The 16,170-nt window shown below is 52.9% G+C and overlaps 1 protein-coding gene across 1 annotated transcript in view; it reads right to left on the minus strand.

Moving 5' to 3' along the window:
- PRKCA (protein kinase C alpha) overlaps positions 1 to 16,170 on the minus strand; it is a 370,742-nt gene that overhangs the window by 12,999 nt on the left and 341,573 nt on the right. The window contains exons 14-16 of the mRNA XM_068529666.1: positions 10,220 to 10,300; positions 5,579 to 5,686; positions 4,556 to 4,696 (exon numbers count right to left, since the gene is read on the minus strand). Coding sequence (XP_068385767.1) covers positions 4,556 to 4,696; positions 5,579 to 5,686; positions 10,220 to 10,300 — 330 coding nt within the window. The remainder of the gene's footprint in view (positions 1 to 4,555; positions 4,697 to 5,578; positions 5,687 to 10,219; positions 10,301 to 16,170) is intronic.

The following is a 16,170-nucleotide window of genomic DNA, read 5'->3' on the forward strand; positions in this document are numbered from 1 at the left end:
ACGCCCTCACAGAGATGCAGAGGAAGAATGACACAGGGAACGTGCTGAAATGTTAGCACTGAGGGAATGTGGGTGAAGGGGATGCAGCAATTCTTTATACTGCCTTTGCAACTCTTCCGCAAGTCTGAAATGAATAATTATTTCAAGATAAATAAAAAATATTAAAAAGCATACTGCATTAACCTTGATAATCAAACCATCATCAAACTATCTAAACAAACTAATGACCCTGTGAGAAAAAGGACTTTGAGGCCATCAGGAAAATGAATCTGACTGTGCATCTCGCCGCAGACCCGAGGCAAGTCCTTCTCTTCCTTTCTCTGTCTCTTTTTGATAAAATAACGACAGCAGTTACCCAAGAAAGCCCACCTGAGATAGACAGGCCTATTTCTAAAGTGCTCTGCTCACCCACCAATCCTGGATACATTTCTCAGTGTTCACTTTGTAGATTAATCTCTAATAACCACTTCAGTACAGTGGACGCTTCTGGCCGGCCTGTGAACGAGCTCGTCTGCTCCTTGGTGCCAATGGATAGAATTCAAAAACAGAAGCACCAATTAACTCTCTGCTTCCGATATTTGTGTAGACTGTTATTTCTCGTGGGTAGGCTGAATGGAGATGTGAAGGCTGTTCCTGGGCATTTTATTCACAGGAATAATAAGTCAGGATAAACGCCTACAAAATTCAAAGTGACACTGGCTCAGGATCTCGGGCTCGCGTGTGCCTCTGAGGGCAGCCTGCAGGGACTAAGACGCAGGCCTTTTATGGTTTCAGGAAAAGCAAACAGAAAGAGCTTTCCTTCTTCAGGGAGTGCTCAGGAGGCTGGGCCATCGTCCTTCCGTGGTACCTCCTGCTTTACAGAGAGGCGAGTAAAGAGAAAGCTGGAAGCAGCTTGCTTTGTGCTTTTTCCCACAGGGAGGAAGGGAAGCTGCGTAGCTAACACTCTCCAGGAAAGCATCACCGCACAGCTGTCTGGTTTTGCTTTGGCTTCGGTTTTTCCAAAGAAACCAGCACGCGAGGACAGGCCCGCTTTCTAGCAAGTCATCTTCACCTTCACAATCGCACACGGGACACGGCTTCTCCCGCCGTGGGGGGCCGCAGGGCAGGCTCCCGACTCCCTCTTGGAGCTGGTGCACCCCTGAGCCTCCAGACTCGCCCCCCTTGGGGGGACGGCCACCGTCCCCCCCACCTGACACCGTCACCCCTCTCCCCGCCCTCCTTCCCGTGTGGCCTTGAACAGAACCTGGGCCGCCGCTGCACTGCAGACCCGCCCTTCATGTTGCCGTGGATGGAACGTTCTGCTGGAGCCTCTTCGAGGACCCAGTGCATCGCGCCACGCACTGGGACGGTGGAACCCCACGTTTTCCAGGCACTTTGGTGCAGCTTCAGGGAGACAGGAAGGTGAGCAAAGCCAGGGCACCGTGGGAGCCCCGACCCTCCAGGGAAGCGTTGGCTGCCCACTGATACGGTAGCTCGGCTCTCTGAGGGAAATCAGTGACTCTGAAACAAGCTTTCATCGGAGGGTCCAAAACGAAAGTAAAAACTAAAACAAACATGAGACTCCCAAGCTTACAGGGCAAGCCTGATCTCTGGATAACCGCGGGCACCTCCTGCTGGCATTTACAATAACCAAGGCCTTGATTTCACGGGAACCAGGGGCCGACAGTCCTTAATACGATATATCTCAGGGAAACTGATTCTCCAGCACGTGCTACAAACTCATCGAGCAGACCTCACCGAGCCAGACACGTTAGCCAGCCGGGGCTATAAACACTGCTCAGAGGAGAGCTGCTCTCAGAATCGCGTTCACTGCACACGTTGAGGAAGGGCCTCCGGCAGAAATATTTGCCTGACGGTTTTCTCAGCAGCGAAAGCCAGGCTGGTACCACTGCATCTCTCTCTAAATAACAACACTGCCCGTCAGAGAGTACGCAGCTCCGTGCTTTATCTAGAAACTCTTTTGACTTTGTAATTGGCTCTGGGTGAGGGAACTCCACTTTCCCCCGAGAAAGCCGGGAACCCCCCTCGCAGAGTAACTCAGAGGCTGTCGGGTCTCCTCTGCTGCCGCCGTGTCAAGCCCCGTGCGTCTGGCAGCCTCGACGGCAGCGTGCCTTACGCTGCTTCCTGCAGGTGGAAACGGCCACCGCTACTCCTGGCACGTGGTCTCCCCGCCCCAGCGCAGTGCCCGGGAGACCACTGAGGCGCCCCTTCCCCTGAGATAAAGGCCTCACGCTGCGGCCGTGCGGGGGGCTTGCTGTGGGGATGAGCCCTCCAGGGACCAGAGCCCCCCAACCTGTCCCCATGCCCTCGACGCTCTTCTGCTTCAGGACAAAGAGTCTGCTGCTTGTTCCTGTGGCCGCTCGCACCCACCGTGGCTTCCGCTTCCCGCCTCTCCCATCCCGTCCTTCTGCATTTTTTCCCAGCTTCTTCCTTTTCTGTGTCCAGACTCCCCGGCACAACGTGGGTTTCTGCCTGGGCCGTCTCACTGCGAGTAGATGAGCTCTCACCGGACAGGCCCTTCACACGAATCTGTCCGTTTTAGGGCCTCGGTCCATGACTTCCACGTCTGTGAGTTCGGGGGCTGTTTCTTCACAGCCAGAGGCAGTTTATTCTTTTTTTTAAATTTTAACCAGCACTCGGTTAAACAATGACCAGACAGCAGCAGCGTTCCAGGAATAAATAAATACACTCCTGGCCCCCGACCCGGCTCCCGGCTCAACTGCCTGCCACGGGCTGTGACCACGCGTCCAGTGAGTTCGGTGGCCCACGGGGAACAGTGCATTCTTGGCTGTCAGAGCCAAGGACCCTCTGGCTTCCCCCCGTCTGAGTTCAGGGCCACCGTAGCCATAGGTGGGAAGCTATGCGAAGACACAACTTCTTCTGCCAGTGAGGTGGGAATAAACAGAAAAGGAAGATGGATGTATCATGGCTGACTTCGCCGCATGGAGTCTCCTTCTGGAACGTGACTGGCAAGTAGCTGCGTTTTGCTCGACAGGCAGAGCAGGGTCAGCGTGCGTCTCTACGTTGTTCCTGTACAGAAACTAAGCTGTGTGTAGGCTGCTACTGTATACCGTTCATACTTAACTTAAGAAGCTAAAGAGATATGAGAGGGAAGAAAGTCCCTAACAATATTCCTCTGAGACCGCCGGCAGTGCCATTAATCACTGTCTTCATCTTCCTCCCTCTTAAAACCAGGTTTCGTAACCTGGAGGGCCGGCATCCTCTCCTAGGAGAGCCTCCTGACTCAGTGCCCAGAACTGGCTGCAGAGAAGACGGCGCAGCCGAGACATAAGGGCCCTCCTTGAAACGCCAACTCAGGAGGAAGTCAACTGACCCAATTAATTTTAGGTTTTCTTCAGTTTGTGCTAAAAGTATCTTGGAAAAATAAAATCCGTGGGCTCGCCACCAACAGTTTTATTCTTGGAGGAGAGGCCACATAAGCATATTGGATGAGAAAGTTGCTGCTCTAAGAATAAAGCCCTGAGCCGCCCAGCCGGCACCCTAGCGGCCCGGGAGGGTCCCCTTGGCCAGCTCACGGGGCACCTGTCAGACGAGACAAATTTGGGCCGAGTCACCACCGGGGATGCTTCTTAAGCCGACTGTGGTGCAAAGCTGCCACCCGGTGCTCCCGGGAGCCCAGCCCATCCTGGCCGAGACGCGGCGGAGCCGGAAGGCATGCATCCACCCGGCCCTCAGAAACGGGGTGCGGGGCAAAGCGGGACTTCCTGGGAGCCACGGCAGGGCCGCAGGTGGGGTGAGCGAGGGGGCAGACGTCTTACAGACTCTCGGTTGATCTCCAGAGGCATAAACGTGAAGACGAGCCACTGTGCAATGGGGAAAGGATCCCGGGCCACAACACCGAAGTCTGCACCCTGGTTCCACCACCCACCGGCTGTGTGTCCTCCAGCAAGTGACTCAGCCTCTCTGTGCCGCAGGGTTCTCAACTGTAAACTGGGGACAACTGTAGCCCCCTCACAGGGTCGCTGTGAGGGCTAAATGAACTTGTAAAGCACTGAGAGCAGGGAGGGCCTGGGGCGTAGTGTTTGCCAAATAAATGCAAAAAAAACCCACACCCAAACAAATGGGAGTCTCCAGGGAGTCAGGCAGGATGCGTCTGAACAAAGGCAGCAGTGCCAGCGATGACAGCGGGCACACAGCCCTCGCGGCAGGGCTGGCCGGTGTGGGAACCGCGCCCGGGCCGCCGGGGGCCAGCTGAGACCCGGTTAGGCTGCAGGGCTCCCGTCGGGCGAGGCCACGCCAGGAGAGCCGCAGAGGACGGGGGTCCTGCCGAGGACTCAGCGCAGGACGACAGCCACGCGGGGCGCACGAGGCCCGGGCCCCGAGGCCGACCTGCCCGGGTCCTCGCGTCGCCCCGGGGGACCCTGCTGCCTTCTGGGGGGCGCGGGTGACACAGGCTGCCCTGATGCTCAAGGTCAGCTCAGACCTCGCGAGCGAGGGCCAGGCTGGGGCGGCGGTCAGCAGCCCCCTCTCTGCCAACAAACCCCCCGGGATCCGTGGAAACAGGGCTCAGGGAGCGGCCGCGGCCCCAACTCACCACTTTGGGCTTGAAGGGCGGCTGGATCTCCCTGTTCTCCAGCTTCTCCCAGTCGATCCTCCGGAAGAAGGTGTGTTCCCGCACGTCCCGCTCTCCCTCGGGCCCGCAGCCCAGCCGCTTGCCGGGGTGTTTGGTCATCAGCTAGAAAGTGGGAGGGGAGAGAGCTCTCACGCGGAGCTCGGTAACCTGGCGCCCGTGGCTGACAGGCCTGGACCGTACAGCTGCGTCCGCTGACCGCAGACAGAGGCGCTCTCACCAAAAAAAAAAGGTGATGTGAGGTGAGGTGACGGAGGTATTAACTCAGCTGTGGGAGTCCTTTCACACTGTACACATACATCAAATCATCACAGTGTGTGCTTTAAATATGTTACCATTTTATTTGTCAATTACACCTCAATAAAGCTGAAAAAAAAGAGAAACAGAAAGACCCCCTCAAAAACCAGGGGAAAAAGGGAACGCCAGGCCCAGCGCCTGCCCTCTTGCTGCTCTGCCCCCAGCCCTGACGGCAGGGCTGCCCGGACCACGTCTCAGGATGCTCTGCGTGATGCCGACTTACGCAGTGGGGGCACGTGGGGACACGTGGGGGCACGTGGGGGCACGTGGGGGCCTTTCTGCAGTGATTTGTGTGATGAGGAAACGGGGAAGCAATCTGAACCCACAGCCAAACACAAGAAGAATTTAAATAGCCGTCTTTATACACTGTTTTAGGAGCTGCCATTCTGTATGTGCATTAAGAACACATACATAAAAAGGCACGCTATCACTAAAAACTGTGTGCCAGAAGTGTCACATAGGATGCTATATAACAAGCAGCACGTGTCTATTTACTGCCTGGACCAAGATACTCTCAAAGACTCATGGTTTGGAAAAACCAATGCCGTCACAAGAGAGGTGACGAGTTAACTGCACACCCAGTGGCGTGGGCATGTGGTCCCCGCACCGTGTCTCTTAGAAGCGTCTGGATGGCATCTCTCCGACGGACCCTCTCGGTACACGGCCATCAGAGGAACCAAGTCTACCTACCCCTTTGCAGATGGAAACGGCCTCCTTGGACAAGGACTTCGGGTACGAGACGTTGTGCTCCATGATGGACTGAAACAGTTCGTCCTCATCCTCGCCGTCAAACGGAGGCTGTTTCGGAAAAGAGGGAGATGGGGGTGTCTAGGCTGAGTAACTCCTCACCTCTCCATGGCGCCTGCACACCCAACTCGGCACTGGGAAACAGCACGGGCTTCTCCCGCATGCACGCGGCAGGCTGCAGACTTAGCTCGATTACCTCGCGGGCTGTCTTCAATTAGGTTGGCGGTCGGGCGTGCTTTTCACTTTCTCCTCTGTCCCTTGACTTGCTCTGGGCGACCCCAAACAATCTCCAGGGAAAATGTTTTTGAGTCGTGTTTTTAAGGATTTGCAAATAAGTTACAACTAACCCATTAATCTTGTAATTATGTGTTAAAAAATCTCACTACGATCAAGTGAGGTTACAGATAGCCTTGCGTTCAGAAGGTGCGGGAGGCTAGAGAAGGCGGATGCCTTTGGGTTCTGAACCTGGGGTGAAGGGGACGCAGAACACGGGCAAAGAGGGCTCTCCCCAGGCCCGGGAATCCACACCCGGGCCCTCCGCTCTGTCGGGGGCCTGCCGCCGGCACGGTGGCAGTGACGGGGGCTTAGCGTGCCCTGGGCACCTCTCTGTCCTGTTGAAGGCAGGTCAACGGTGGAGAGTTAGTCACATGCACCTTCCTCCCCAGCGGCTGAGCCTGGGGACCCAGGGGTGATGTGCGATGCAGTCCTCGAGTACAGGACCATTTTGGATGGCTTCCCTTCCCTCTTTCCCCCATCCTCGTGACCATTTTTAGATTTCTACAGATCTGGACTCACTGTTTCAAGCTAAGCTACCTGTTAACTAAAGACCTGGCTTGGTGTAAAAAATTTCTGAAAGAGAAGTGCTCTCCTTGGCGATATGTAATTTGTGGATTTTAAATAGGCAAGTGAGGGGTGATGGTTCACGCTTCCCAGAATGACTCTGGAATCACTTACTAGTCAGTGGTCATGGGGGCCCTGCCATGGTCATGTGCAGATCACTGATGTGGGGTAGGGGGGGAGTACCCAGGGACAATTCCAGCTGAAGTTCTGGGATAAAGGACTCATTACCGAGTCACCAGGAATGAAGACCAAGCATAAATGACCCTGGCGGGAAGGCACATAGAGAGGAGAGGGCTGGGCCCTTTATGATGAATGCCCGGGACGCTCTGAGAAGCAAGATGCTCATTAGAGGGCCGGGTAAACACTATTTATGCTCGAAAGTAATCATAGTTGTCAAGCAATCCAGGAACTGAAGAAAGACTCAGGCTGTTTTAGACTCAACGGTCCCCCTGCCTGCTGACAGTAAATAAACCAAATGAGAAGAAAATTGCAATAAACTATCTTCTTTTCCCTGCTCATCTTCAGCCCTCTGTGATTAAAGAGGATAAATTTAGACCTCAACCCCATCAACAAGTTGATAATTAATCTCCCTTTTCAATAATGACATCCATTCCCTGTAGCTTGGGGGGGTCATCTGAGCAGAGCCTTCATTATCCTCTCTGGGCTGAGTCATGGCCCAGGAATATGTTTAAATTTGCACTGAAGAGTCAGCAGGACTAAGAAGGGGGTTCTGAAATGAAAACCCCGTGTTTGTGGCAGGCACAGTGGAGAGTTAGAGGAACAGCAGCTGGACCCGACACTGCATCCGAATGTGGGCTGCTTTTCAAATGCCGTATTTAAAGAGTGTCACCGTTTCCAACAGATGATGAAAACTTTAAGGGCTCACATCAGGCAGGCTTGGTGACTCCGAGAAGCTGGCGGGGAAATAACGAAAATGTGCCCAATGTTTTGGAGCCACTGGGTGTGGGAATCTTCAAGTCCAAGGCCTCAGGGACAGTCTGCAAATGAGGCAGGAATTCAACATGCACCCCAAAGGGGACGTCCCTGCAGGAGAGCGGTGTTTCCCAAGCTCTCCCGGGGAAGGAAGTCCCCAGAGGCCTGGGGAGGGAGGATGGTGGGGCGGAGCTGGCTGCAGGCCCGTGTGCAGAAATCCTAGTCTCCCCGGGCCAATAAAGAGTCAGCCCCTCTTCTGTCCTGTGATGTGCACCGGATCTGGAAATGGATCCAGACCACTTCCACCCACCAACTGCCTGTGTGGGCCTACACAAATGTGACTCTGAATGAAAGCAGGGCTTGTTTCCTGGACTCCAGAGTCAGAACGTTTGAGTGGGGTCTCGAGGGGAACTCAGCTTTCTGCGCCTTTGCAAACAGATAGCTCCCACGGGGGCAAACAATTCAGTCAAATTTTACTGTCAAAATGCCAAGGAGGGGAAATTAACTTAAGGTGCAGGCGATCTCTGTTCTGCCAGCAGCTGTCTTGCTGACAACGGTTCTACGGAACTGGCTTTTCTGTGTTTGCACATGGAGGTATATAGCCTTAAGAAGAATGGTTCCTTGGGGGAAGAAACCTAAATAAATAATACACAAACCACTTTTTAAATATCAAGTCTCAACATCATTGAGAAATAAAGACCAAATATAGGTGGAACCTCTTATCTTTTAATACTTAAAAGACAACTTTAGTATCTATAGGATGTAAGACACAATGAAAGAGAGAAAGGAGAGACCATGGGGGTCTCCCAGCCCAGAGGGAAAGCCAGTGGTCTCGCGATGGTCTCCATGGCCCGGGGCCTGGTGCCCTCTCTTCCTCTCTGATCTCAGCCTCCTACTCCAGTCCAGCCACATGGGTGGCTTCCTCTCCGTTCCTTAAGTGTAAAGCTGCACACTCCCACCCAGGGCCTTTGCACTGGCTGTTTCCTCTGTCTGGAATGCTCCTCCCCCCAGATGTGCACGTGGACATCCTCTCACTTCCTTCTGGTCTTAACTTTATCTTCCGTGTGAGGCCCTCCCTGGGATCCGAGCTAAAATTTCAACCCTCCCCCAACACTCTGTGTTCTTCTGCTTTGTTACTTTTCTTCTTATCACTACTACAGTCCGCCAACTGCACATCAAAAATGAAATAAAAGTCCAAAACGTTTTAAAAAGCAAAACTTGGAAATTCCCTGGTGGTCCAGTGGTTAGGATTCCACGCTTTCACTGCCAAGGGCCCAGGATCGATCCCTGGTCGGGGAACTAAGATCCCACAAGCCGTGAGGTGTGGCCAAAAGTAAATATAAAATAAATAAATACAAAGCAAAACTTGAATTTGCCACATACCAACAAATACTTAGATAACATTTATATTTCAATTACAACTAGGTACATAGCATTTGTATTGTGTTAGGTATATTGAGTAACAGCAAGATGATGTCAAGTGTACGGGGGGATGTGCCTGGGTTATACGCAATTACCACACCATTTTACACAAGGGACTTGAGTCTCCAAGGACTCTGGTTGACCCCGTGGGAGTCCTGGAACCCGTTCCCAAGGATGCCGAGGAGGGGCCGCCCATCATTTCCTTATCTGCCTGTCCGCTGTCTTTCTCTGGACCGCGACCTTACTGAAGAGAAGGGTCTCTGTCTGTGCTGCTCACAGCCACCCCCACCCCCGCACATTCAGTAAGCACGCACTGAATGAATCATAAAGGAGTCAATGGACGCAACGTGTCAGAAAGGCTGACTTTTCCCCAGGAACAAAGATGCAAAGATTTCTTTGGGGGCAGCTCTGCTACTCGACGCGGGTGTTTCTTTCCGTTCTCTCTTACAAAGGCTCTTGGCTAGGGAGGGGCACACTTGAGGGCTGAGAGTTAATAAAAGCTGCCCACGACAGAATCATTAGTAGGTACAATGGCAGAGATCTGAAATGTGTGAAATGCACCGCTGTCATTCTTAATCCACTGAGATTTGGGGGTGGGAGCTGCTTGTCAACAGCAGCGAGTGTGACTTACCCTAGTAATACAGATACTAAGGCCACCACCTTAGAAAGTGCCACGTTAGGCAGCGATGCCCTTGGTTACCCGACACGTGTCACACAGCCAAGGGAAACCTAATCTGCCTTTTCTTAACTGGAAGTTCAGCCTCGCTGGGCTTTTGTGAAAATTACAATGAATTGCCCAGGGAGAGATAAGGGCAGAGGAGAGAAGCTATTAAAACACTCCCTCCAGTTTAACTAACTTCTTCCTTTACAATAATACCGGCTCTACACATGGGAGCGGCCGGGGTGATTTCTGCAGAGAAACGTGCAGTGAAGCCCAATCCCACCCCAGGGCTGAGACACCGAAAACAAAAGGCCACCACGGTCCTCAACGTGCAGGGACCTTTTGCGGGTGATGCAAAAGCTGTATTGTCTACACTCCAGGGTGTAGCTTTCAATTTGGGTCTTTAGGACTAGAAGATAATGTCTGTACAATTTCTCCCTCTTGCACCAGGATCAGGGGAGTCAGACCAGCATGAGCCATTGCACACGGCCAGGTCCTGCTCTCGCGGTCCCACGGCGCTGAAGCCTTCATGCTACGTGGCAACACACAAGCACGAGCACACGGGGACGTTACCTGCCCAGCCAGCATTTCAGCGCTGAAGCCTTCATGCTACGTGGCAACACACAAGCACGAGCACACGGGGACGTTACCTGCCCAGCCAGCATTTCAGCGCTGAAGCCTTCATGCTACGTGGCAACACACAAGCACGAGCACACGGGGGACGTTACCTGCCCGGCCAGCATTTCGTACAACAGGACGCCGTAGGCCCACCAGTCCACGGATCTCCCGTACGGCTGATACGCGATTATCTGTGTGAAAACAAACACGTCAATTACATTTAGCGGCCAATCAGGAAGCCTGTGCTGGAACAGGGAAGTCAAGCGTGTAGGCGTTTACACACTCCGTTCGTGCAAACGAGGTGATGGTAACATTTGTCGCTGGGTTTTGAAGGGGACCCTTTGAATCAGACACACAGAGAACTCTCGCCCCACGATTTTGGAATTCCTCTTCTGAATCCACCGGGAGATGCCATGGCACTGCTGGAAGGAAGATGTAATTATCTTCTTGGGTGAAAAAGGTTTGGGCACTGAGGTGGATTTCATTTGTGGAAAAAGCCAGAGGTCATTCAGAGCAAAGGTCTGATAAACAAGACGATCAAACTATGATACAGAATTTTGCTGAAGGATGAGGAGGAGGAGGAGGAAGGACTAAAGGAAAAATGCTGGTTTCCTTGGGCTGCACGACAGGCCCAAGGGCATCTGCTGAAGGACTGACGTTTTGAAATGTTTTTGAAAGAGACAAAAAATGCAGTAATCAAGTGTAAGATGTGGACCTTGTCTGAATCTTGATTCAAACCACCCAAACGTAGAAAGAAATTGGGAAAATTAAAATACGGTCTTGAATTAGATGACGTTGTGGGAATTGTTCCTAATATCATCACGTGGGATAAACGGTCGGATGATTAGTTACAAAGTGTCCTTTTCAGTTAGAGGGGAGTGTATGCACGGGTGACGTGCGTGAGAGATGAAGTATTTAGGGGTGAAACGGCATGATATCTTAGATTTGGTTTAGATACGTCAATAAAATCGGGGCGGGGGGAGGAATCGATGAAACGAGTGGTCTGCAGCTGGGGATGGGCCCAGAGACTCTCAGACGTGCTAGGGTGGCTCTACACCTTCCCCCCACCCCCCGCCCCCGTGGAAGGGGGTAATACTGACTCGGATATCTAAGAGAGGCATGACTTATCACAACACAGCGGCTGCGTCCCAGGTAGGCTGTGTGCCAAAGGCACACACTTTCCAGACCCGTGGATCTGCCCCGGGATTCGAGGCCAGGACGTAACTAACAGATACTCAGCACAACCACCTGCCATTCCGCAGAAAAACTGGACTTTGGGGTGTTCTAGGGTATCTTCCAAATGGCCCCTATGTCTCATTAAACGTCCTGGGACATCAGCTAACCTCCTGTGCGTCTGCCCACCCCCATTCCTTCAACATGTTCCCAGTATTTCTCCCCGTGGCACGAGCAATGCACGCTCCTCTGACTTACCCCGGTGTGGGCAGAAACAAGGGGGCGCACGTTTGAATCTGGCAGCTTTGTAGCTCGTTTCCTTGGCAAGAAAATGATAACCAAAGGAACCTACAAAGAGGCCTTAATTTCTTTTGAAGACTACATTTGCTCTTTTCTGAAAACATAAAAAGCACAAAAAACCCTACCAAAATGAGCCTCTAATTTATTCCCTAATGACATGAAATGGTGGCGGCCACGGCAGTCCCCAGACGGGAAATGACTGCATCAAAGCCGGACTTGAACAAGTAGAAGAAGAACAGAAATCCTCTTTGGGAGAGGAAAGACACACCCACCAAGCACCTACTATGTATCAGATAACTCTGCACACACCGTGCGTAACCCAATGAGCCAGAAATTCTTCTTCTTCTCATTTTTTAGGGGACAGAACTGAGATGCAAGAAGTTTATGGAACGCGCCCAAAGCCAATCAGGTAATAAGTGGTGCTCTGAACACTGACATGTATGTTTTAAAACTACAGTTTACGGCTTTCAGATACATGGACTCACTCGCACTGGGATTAATAAAATATGAATCAAAGGGCTTTGAGAATTAGCTTAATGAGATTAGAAATCATCACTTCAGTTGTCGTAACTATATTTCAAAAGCACTCGAGTAAAATTTGTTCTTGTAACTATATTAAAACCAGGCCCTGCAATCTGTTCTCATTAATCAGTGTGTTAGTGGGTTTTTAAAAAAATTTTTTATATTGGAGTATAGTGGATTTACAGTATTGTGTTAGTTTCAGGTGTACAGCAAAGTGATTCGGTTACACATATATACATGTATGTATCTATATTCTTTTTAAAAAATTCTTTTCCATTATAGCTTATTACAGGATATTGAATATAGGTCTCTGTGCTCTACAGTAAAACTCTGTTGTTCACCTATTTTAGTTTCCGCTTGTTCTGAACACAGGCTGAGATGAGGCCTCACACTGCTGTGCGAGTTACGAGGCTGAGGAACAGTGGGGGCTGGATGAGGGAGACCACGCTTTATTCCAGACTCTATTTCTACACATACTGCAGCAGTCTCACTGGCCAGACCCCTCTGCTCGGGTGCTGGAAGATGCCACCCACTTGGAGAACTGTCCGAAGTCAAGGGTGTGGAAACCCCGATTCTGGTCAGAATGATTCACAAACCCTGAAAGCCAGGCCCAGGGGAAGTTTTTGTTTGTTCGCTTGTTTTGACTCTTTGTCAGCTTTGGCCCAACTTGCTTCTCAGGGTCCATGAAGCTCTTCGGACTTGTGCTGATAACACCTGATGCTTCCTCCAAGGCTTCGGACAGCAGGAGGCTGAGTGCCAATGGCTTGTTTTCTGGGCGATGGCACTGGTCAGCCCCTGGAGCTGGCCAGCTCACCCTGCACTGAGCTTACAAGGTTTCGCCTTTAATTGTTAATAATAGGACGGGGGTTAGGACTTCACTGGAGCATTTTCTCCTGGAGACGTTCACAGTCTGTCACCCCTGGCTCACGCCCTGGATGAAATGAGACGGTTCACAGATCTAAGCTACAAGAGATGGGGCAACCCCACCGCTGCAAACGCATGTTCAGCACGAAGCGTACTTCCCCTCGACGATCAGCTGCTGTTAACAAATACCTCCAAATTACCCCAAACCTCACTGCAAAGGGGAAGCAGTGTTGAAGAGAGAGCCCCACTGAAGATCTGGACATTTAGAAGCACAGGATTTAGGGTGCTGGTGACACTGTCCCCTGTGAGCTGGGTAGACCTGCACCGTCCCATACGGGAGCCACTGAGCCACGCGCGGCTATAAGCCTCTGACACGCGGCCAGCGCAAACGGGCATGAAACGCTTTGGGTGTAAAATACACATCCGATTCTGAGGACTTAGTACCCCAAAATGCAGAGTATCTCATGGCTAGTGTTTCATTTTGGATATACCGGGTTAAATCAGATATTAAAATTAATTTCACCTGTTTCTTTTTTAAGTTTTTAAAAAACGTGGTTGCTTAAATGTAGTTTGGGCTTGCATTTTATTTCTACTGTTCAGGGCTGGTCTAGACTGAGTTCTACCGGCTCCTACTACCCGCTCCAGTTCCCCGGCTCCTGTTGGCCTAGGGGGTCAGCTTTGGGCTGAGGAAGCAGCTCAGGGACCACAGAACGGACGGGAGGCTGTCTCGGGTCTATCCCCGACGTACACGGGAGCAGGTATGTCTCTGGCACTTGGAAGCTGGCAGCCAACCCGGGCGATGCCTGTCCCCCTGCAGCCCCCCCGGCGAGGAGCTGCCCCAGTGACATGGTTCCCACCGCAGAGAAACTCACAAAAGGAGAGGCAGGCTCGGCTGGAGGGGCTGGGGCTGGCGACCTTCCCTGCGGCACCGGCACTGGGGAAGCCAGAGACAGAACCCCCGGGGGGCCACTGTCATCCAGTTTCACTGCTTCTTGTTCCTACGATCATCATGATTATAATTCCCTGAGCCAGGTGCCCGGGGGCTGTCAGGGTGCTACAAGTGGCTGCCTGTCTTGTACAGTGGGGTGTGAGTGGCCTCCTTGCAGCCTGGGTACAGGACCCGGGCAGAGGGTGGGGGGCAGCTGGAAGGACGTCGCTTCAGGGCCACCCACCCTTCCACCCTCTGCAGGGCTACACACTCCAAGGCCTCCCGAAGCGGACGGGGCTTCCGAAGCTTTTCTGGAGAACTCGGGGGGCAGCGTGGTGAGGCTTCAGATGCCACTGACGACAGCAACAAGGACCGGAGCCAGTGTCCCCACCCGGACTTCCACCAGGTGCCAGGGCCTTAGTTAGCTCGGGGGGCCCTCATGGGGCCCTGGCGGTAGGAGCGTCCGAGTTCAGAGACGAGGAAACGAGGCACAGGGACGTTAAGTAGCCTGCCCAGGGCTCCACAGCCAGAGGCGGCAAAGCTGGCATTTGAGCCCTGGACGTCTGGCCTTGGCCTCCACGATCTGGACCATTTTTCTGAACTGAAGGTTCATCCGCTCTTGAGTCAGCGTGGCTCCCTAGACACTAGGGCGGGAACTGGCCCAGCTGGGGGGACTCTTGCCAAAAAAGGGTTCAAATGCTTAACAGGGTCCAAATGGCTAAGGTGCCCACGTGGATCAGCAAGTCTGGCCCCGAAGGCTCGTCTCCCAGGGTCCCGGGGACTCGCGCGCCTGTCCTTGGCCGCATTTCCTGGTCTCTGCTTCTCACTCTCCCGCCGTGTGTCCTGGCCGACCCCCCAGTGCCCGTGCTGGAGTAAACGGCCTGACTGTCAACCGCCCTTGCCAGGCTGCAGCACAAAAGAACGCTGGCCTTTACCCATAAACACGCTCAAGTCCTCTGACTGTCTCAGGGAAACAAAGCCTATCATTTCTTCCTTTTATCAACGATAAAAATATTTTAATGGGAAACTTACGGTTGTTTCGAAAAACATCACAAATCCCCCAGGCTAGAACATGGGACGCTGGAGGCCTTCTTCACGGACCTGGTGGAAATGCTGACTTGTTGAAACAGTACCATCTGGGAAGAAAGATGACGTGCCTGGGGGTGCTTTCCGGGTGTTCTGTTCTCACAGCTGCAGGGCCCTGAGCTCAGTCAGCGTCTCCCCAGCTCCCTGCTCCGGGGCCCACAGCCCAGGGCCACACAGATCCCGAAGCCTCTGCCACGTGAGTTACACTGAGGCTGCTTATCTGCCCCCACTCGACCCAAGGCTCTCCCCACAGGGGCCGGGCCGCCCTCCCGAGCACCCTGCACGGCAGACTCTCCCTAAGGTCAGGCTGGAGAAGCCAGTGGACCTGGTGCAAGCCTGCTCCGCGGACACCACCGACCTCCTGAGCGCAAAATGCAAAATGCAAAATGCTCGTCAGACTGCTAGATTGCTAAGGCTGCATGCGCCTTCGAGACGGTTTGGAAAAGCATCCTCAGGGTTCTGAGAAGGAAGCCGAGAGGCTTGCTGGAAGGTCGCTGGGTGGGCAGCAAGGTCTCCCAGCTGTGTCCACCTCCTGCAGCGCCAGGCTTGGACCAGAGCGTGGTGAACAGGAAGCACATCGGGGGCGGGGTATGGACGAGGCATCCCCAACTCTCAGCCAAGATGCTCCCAGTCAAACCACTTTGGGGCAGTGCCTCCCAGCCCAGAGCACTGCAGGACGCAAAGTGCGGCAAGAAAGCTCCGAACCTGACTGCCGGAGCCCAGCTCGGCCACGCGGGAGCTGTGTGACCTTGGGCAAGGCGCTTGGCCTCTCTGAGCTTCCGTTTCATCTGTGATACTGGAACCCCAGCACCCCACGTACTGGCAAGTACGTGGTATGTATAGAAACGCATGTTTATTGCAGGTGAGTTGAATATGCGTAACTCCACAGGGTCTCACGTCAGGAGCAGGAAGGGCCCCGGGCACGGCGGGCAGGTGAAAGGGACTCAAGGCAATGAACTAACCCAGGCTCACAGGAAGACGAAGGAAGCGTTTTGGATGAGAGGCTGGATTAATAACATGTATTAAATACTCTGAAATGATTGTCAGCACCTGGGAATTCTGTCAACGATGAACCTTCTGTTCATTCTTCCAGCAAATATCATCTGCCTACGGGCCGGACGCTGTTCCAGGCATGGGGCACAGACGTGAATAAAACAGATTAAAAAATCCCCCTCTCATACAACTGCA

The sequence above is a fragment of the Eschrichtius robustus genome, chromosome 20, assembly GCF_028021215.1.
Source record: "Eschrichtius robustus isolate mEscRob2 chromosome 20, mEscRob2.pri, whole genome shotgun sequence".
NCBI lineage: Eukaryota > Metazoa > Chordata > Mammalia > Artiodactyla > Eschrichtiidae > Eschrichtius > Eschrichtius robustus.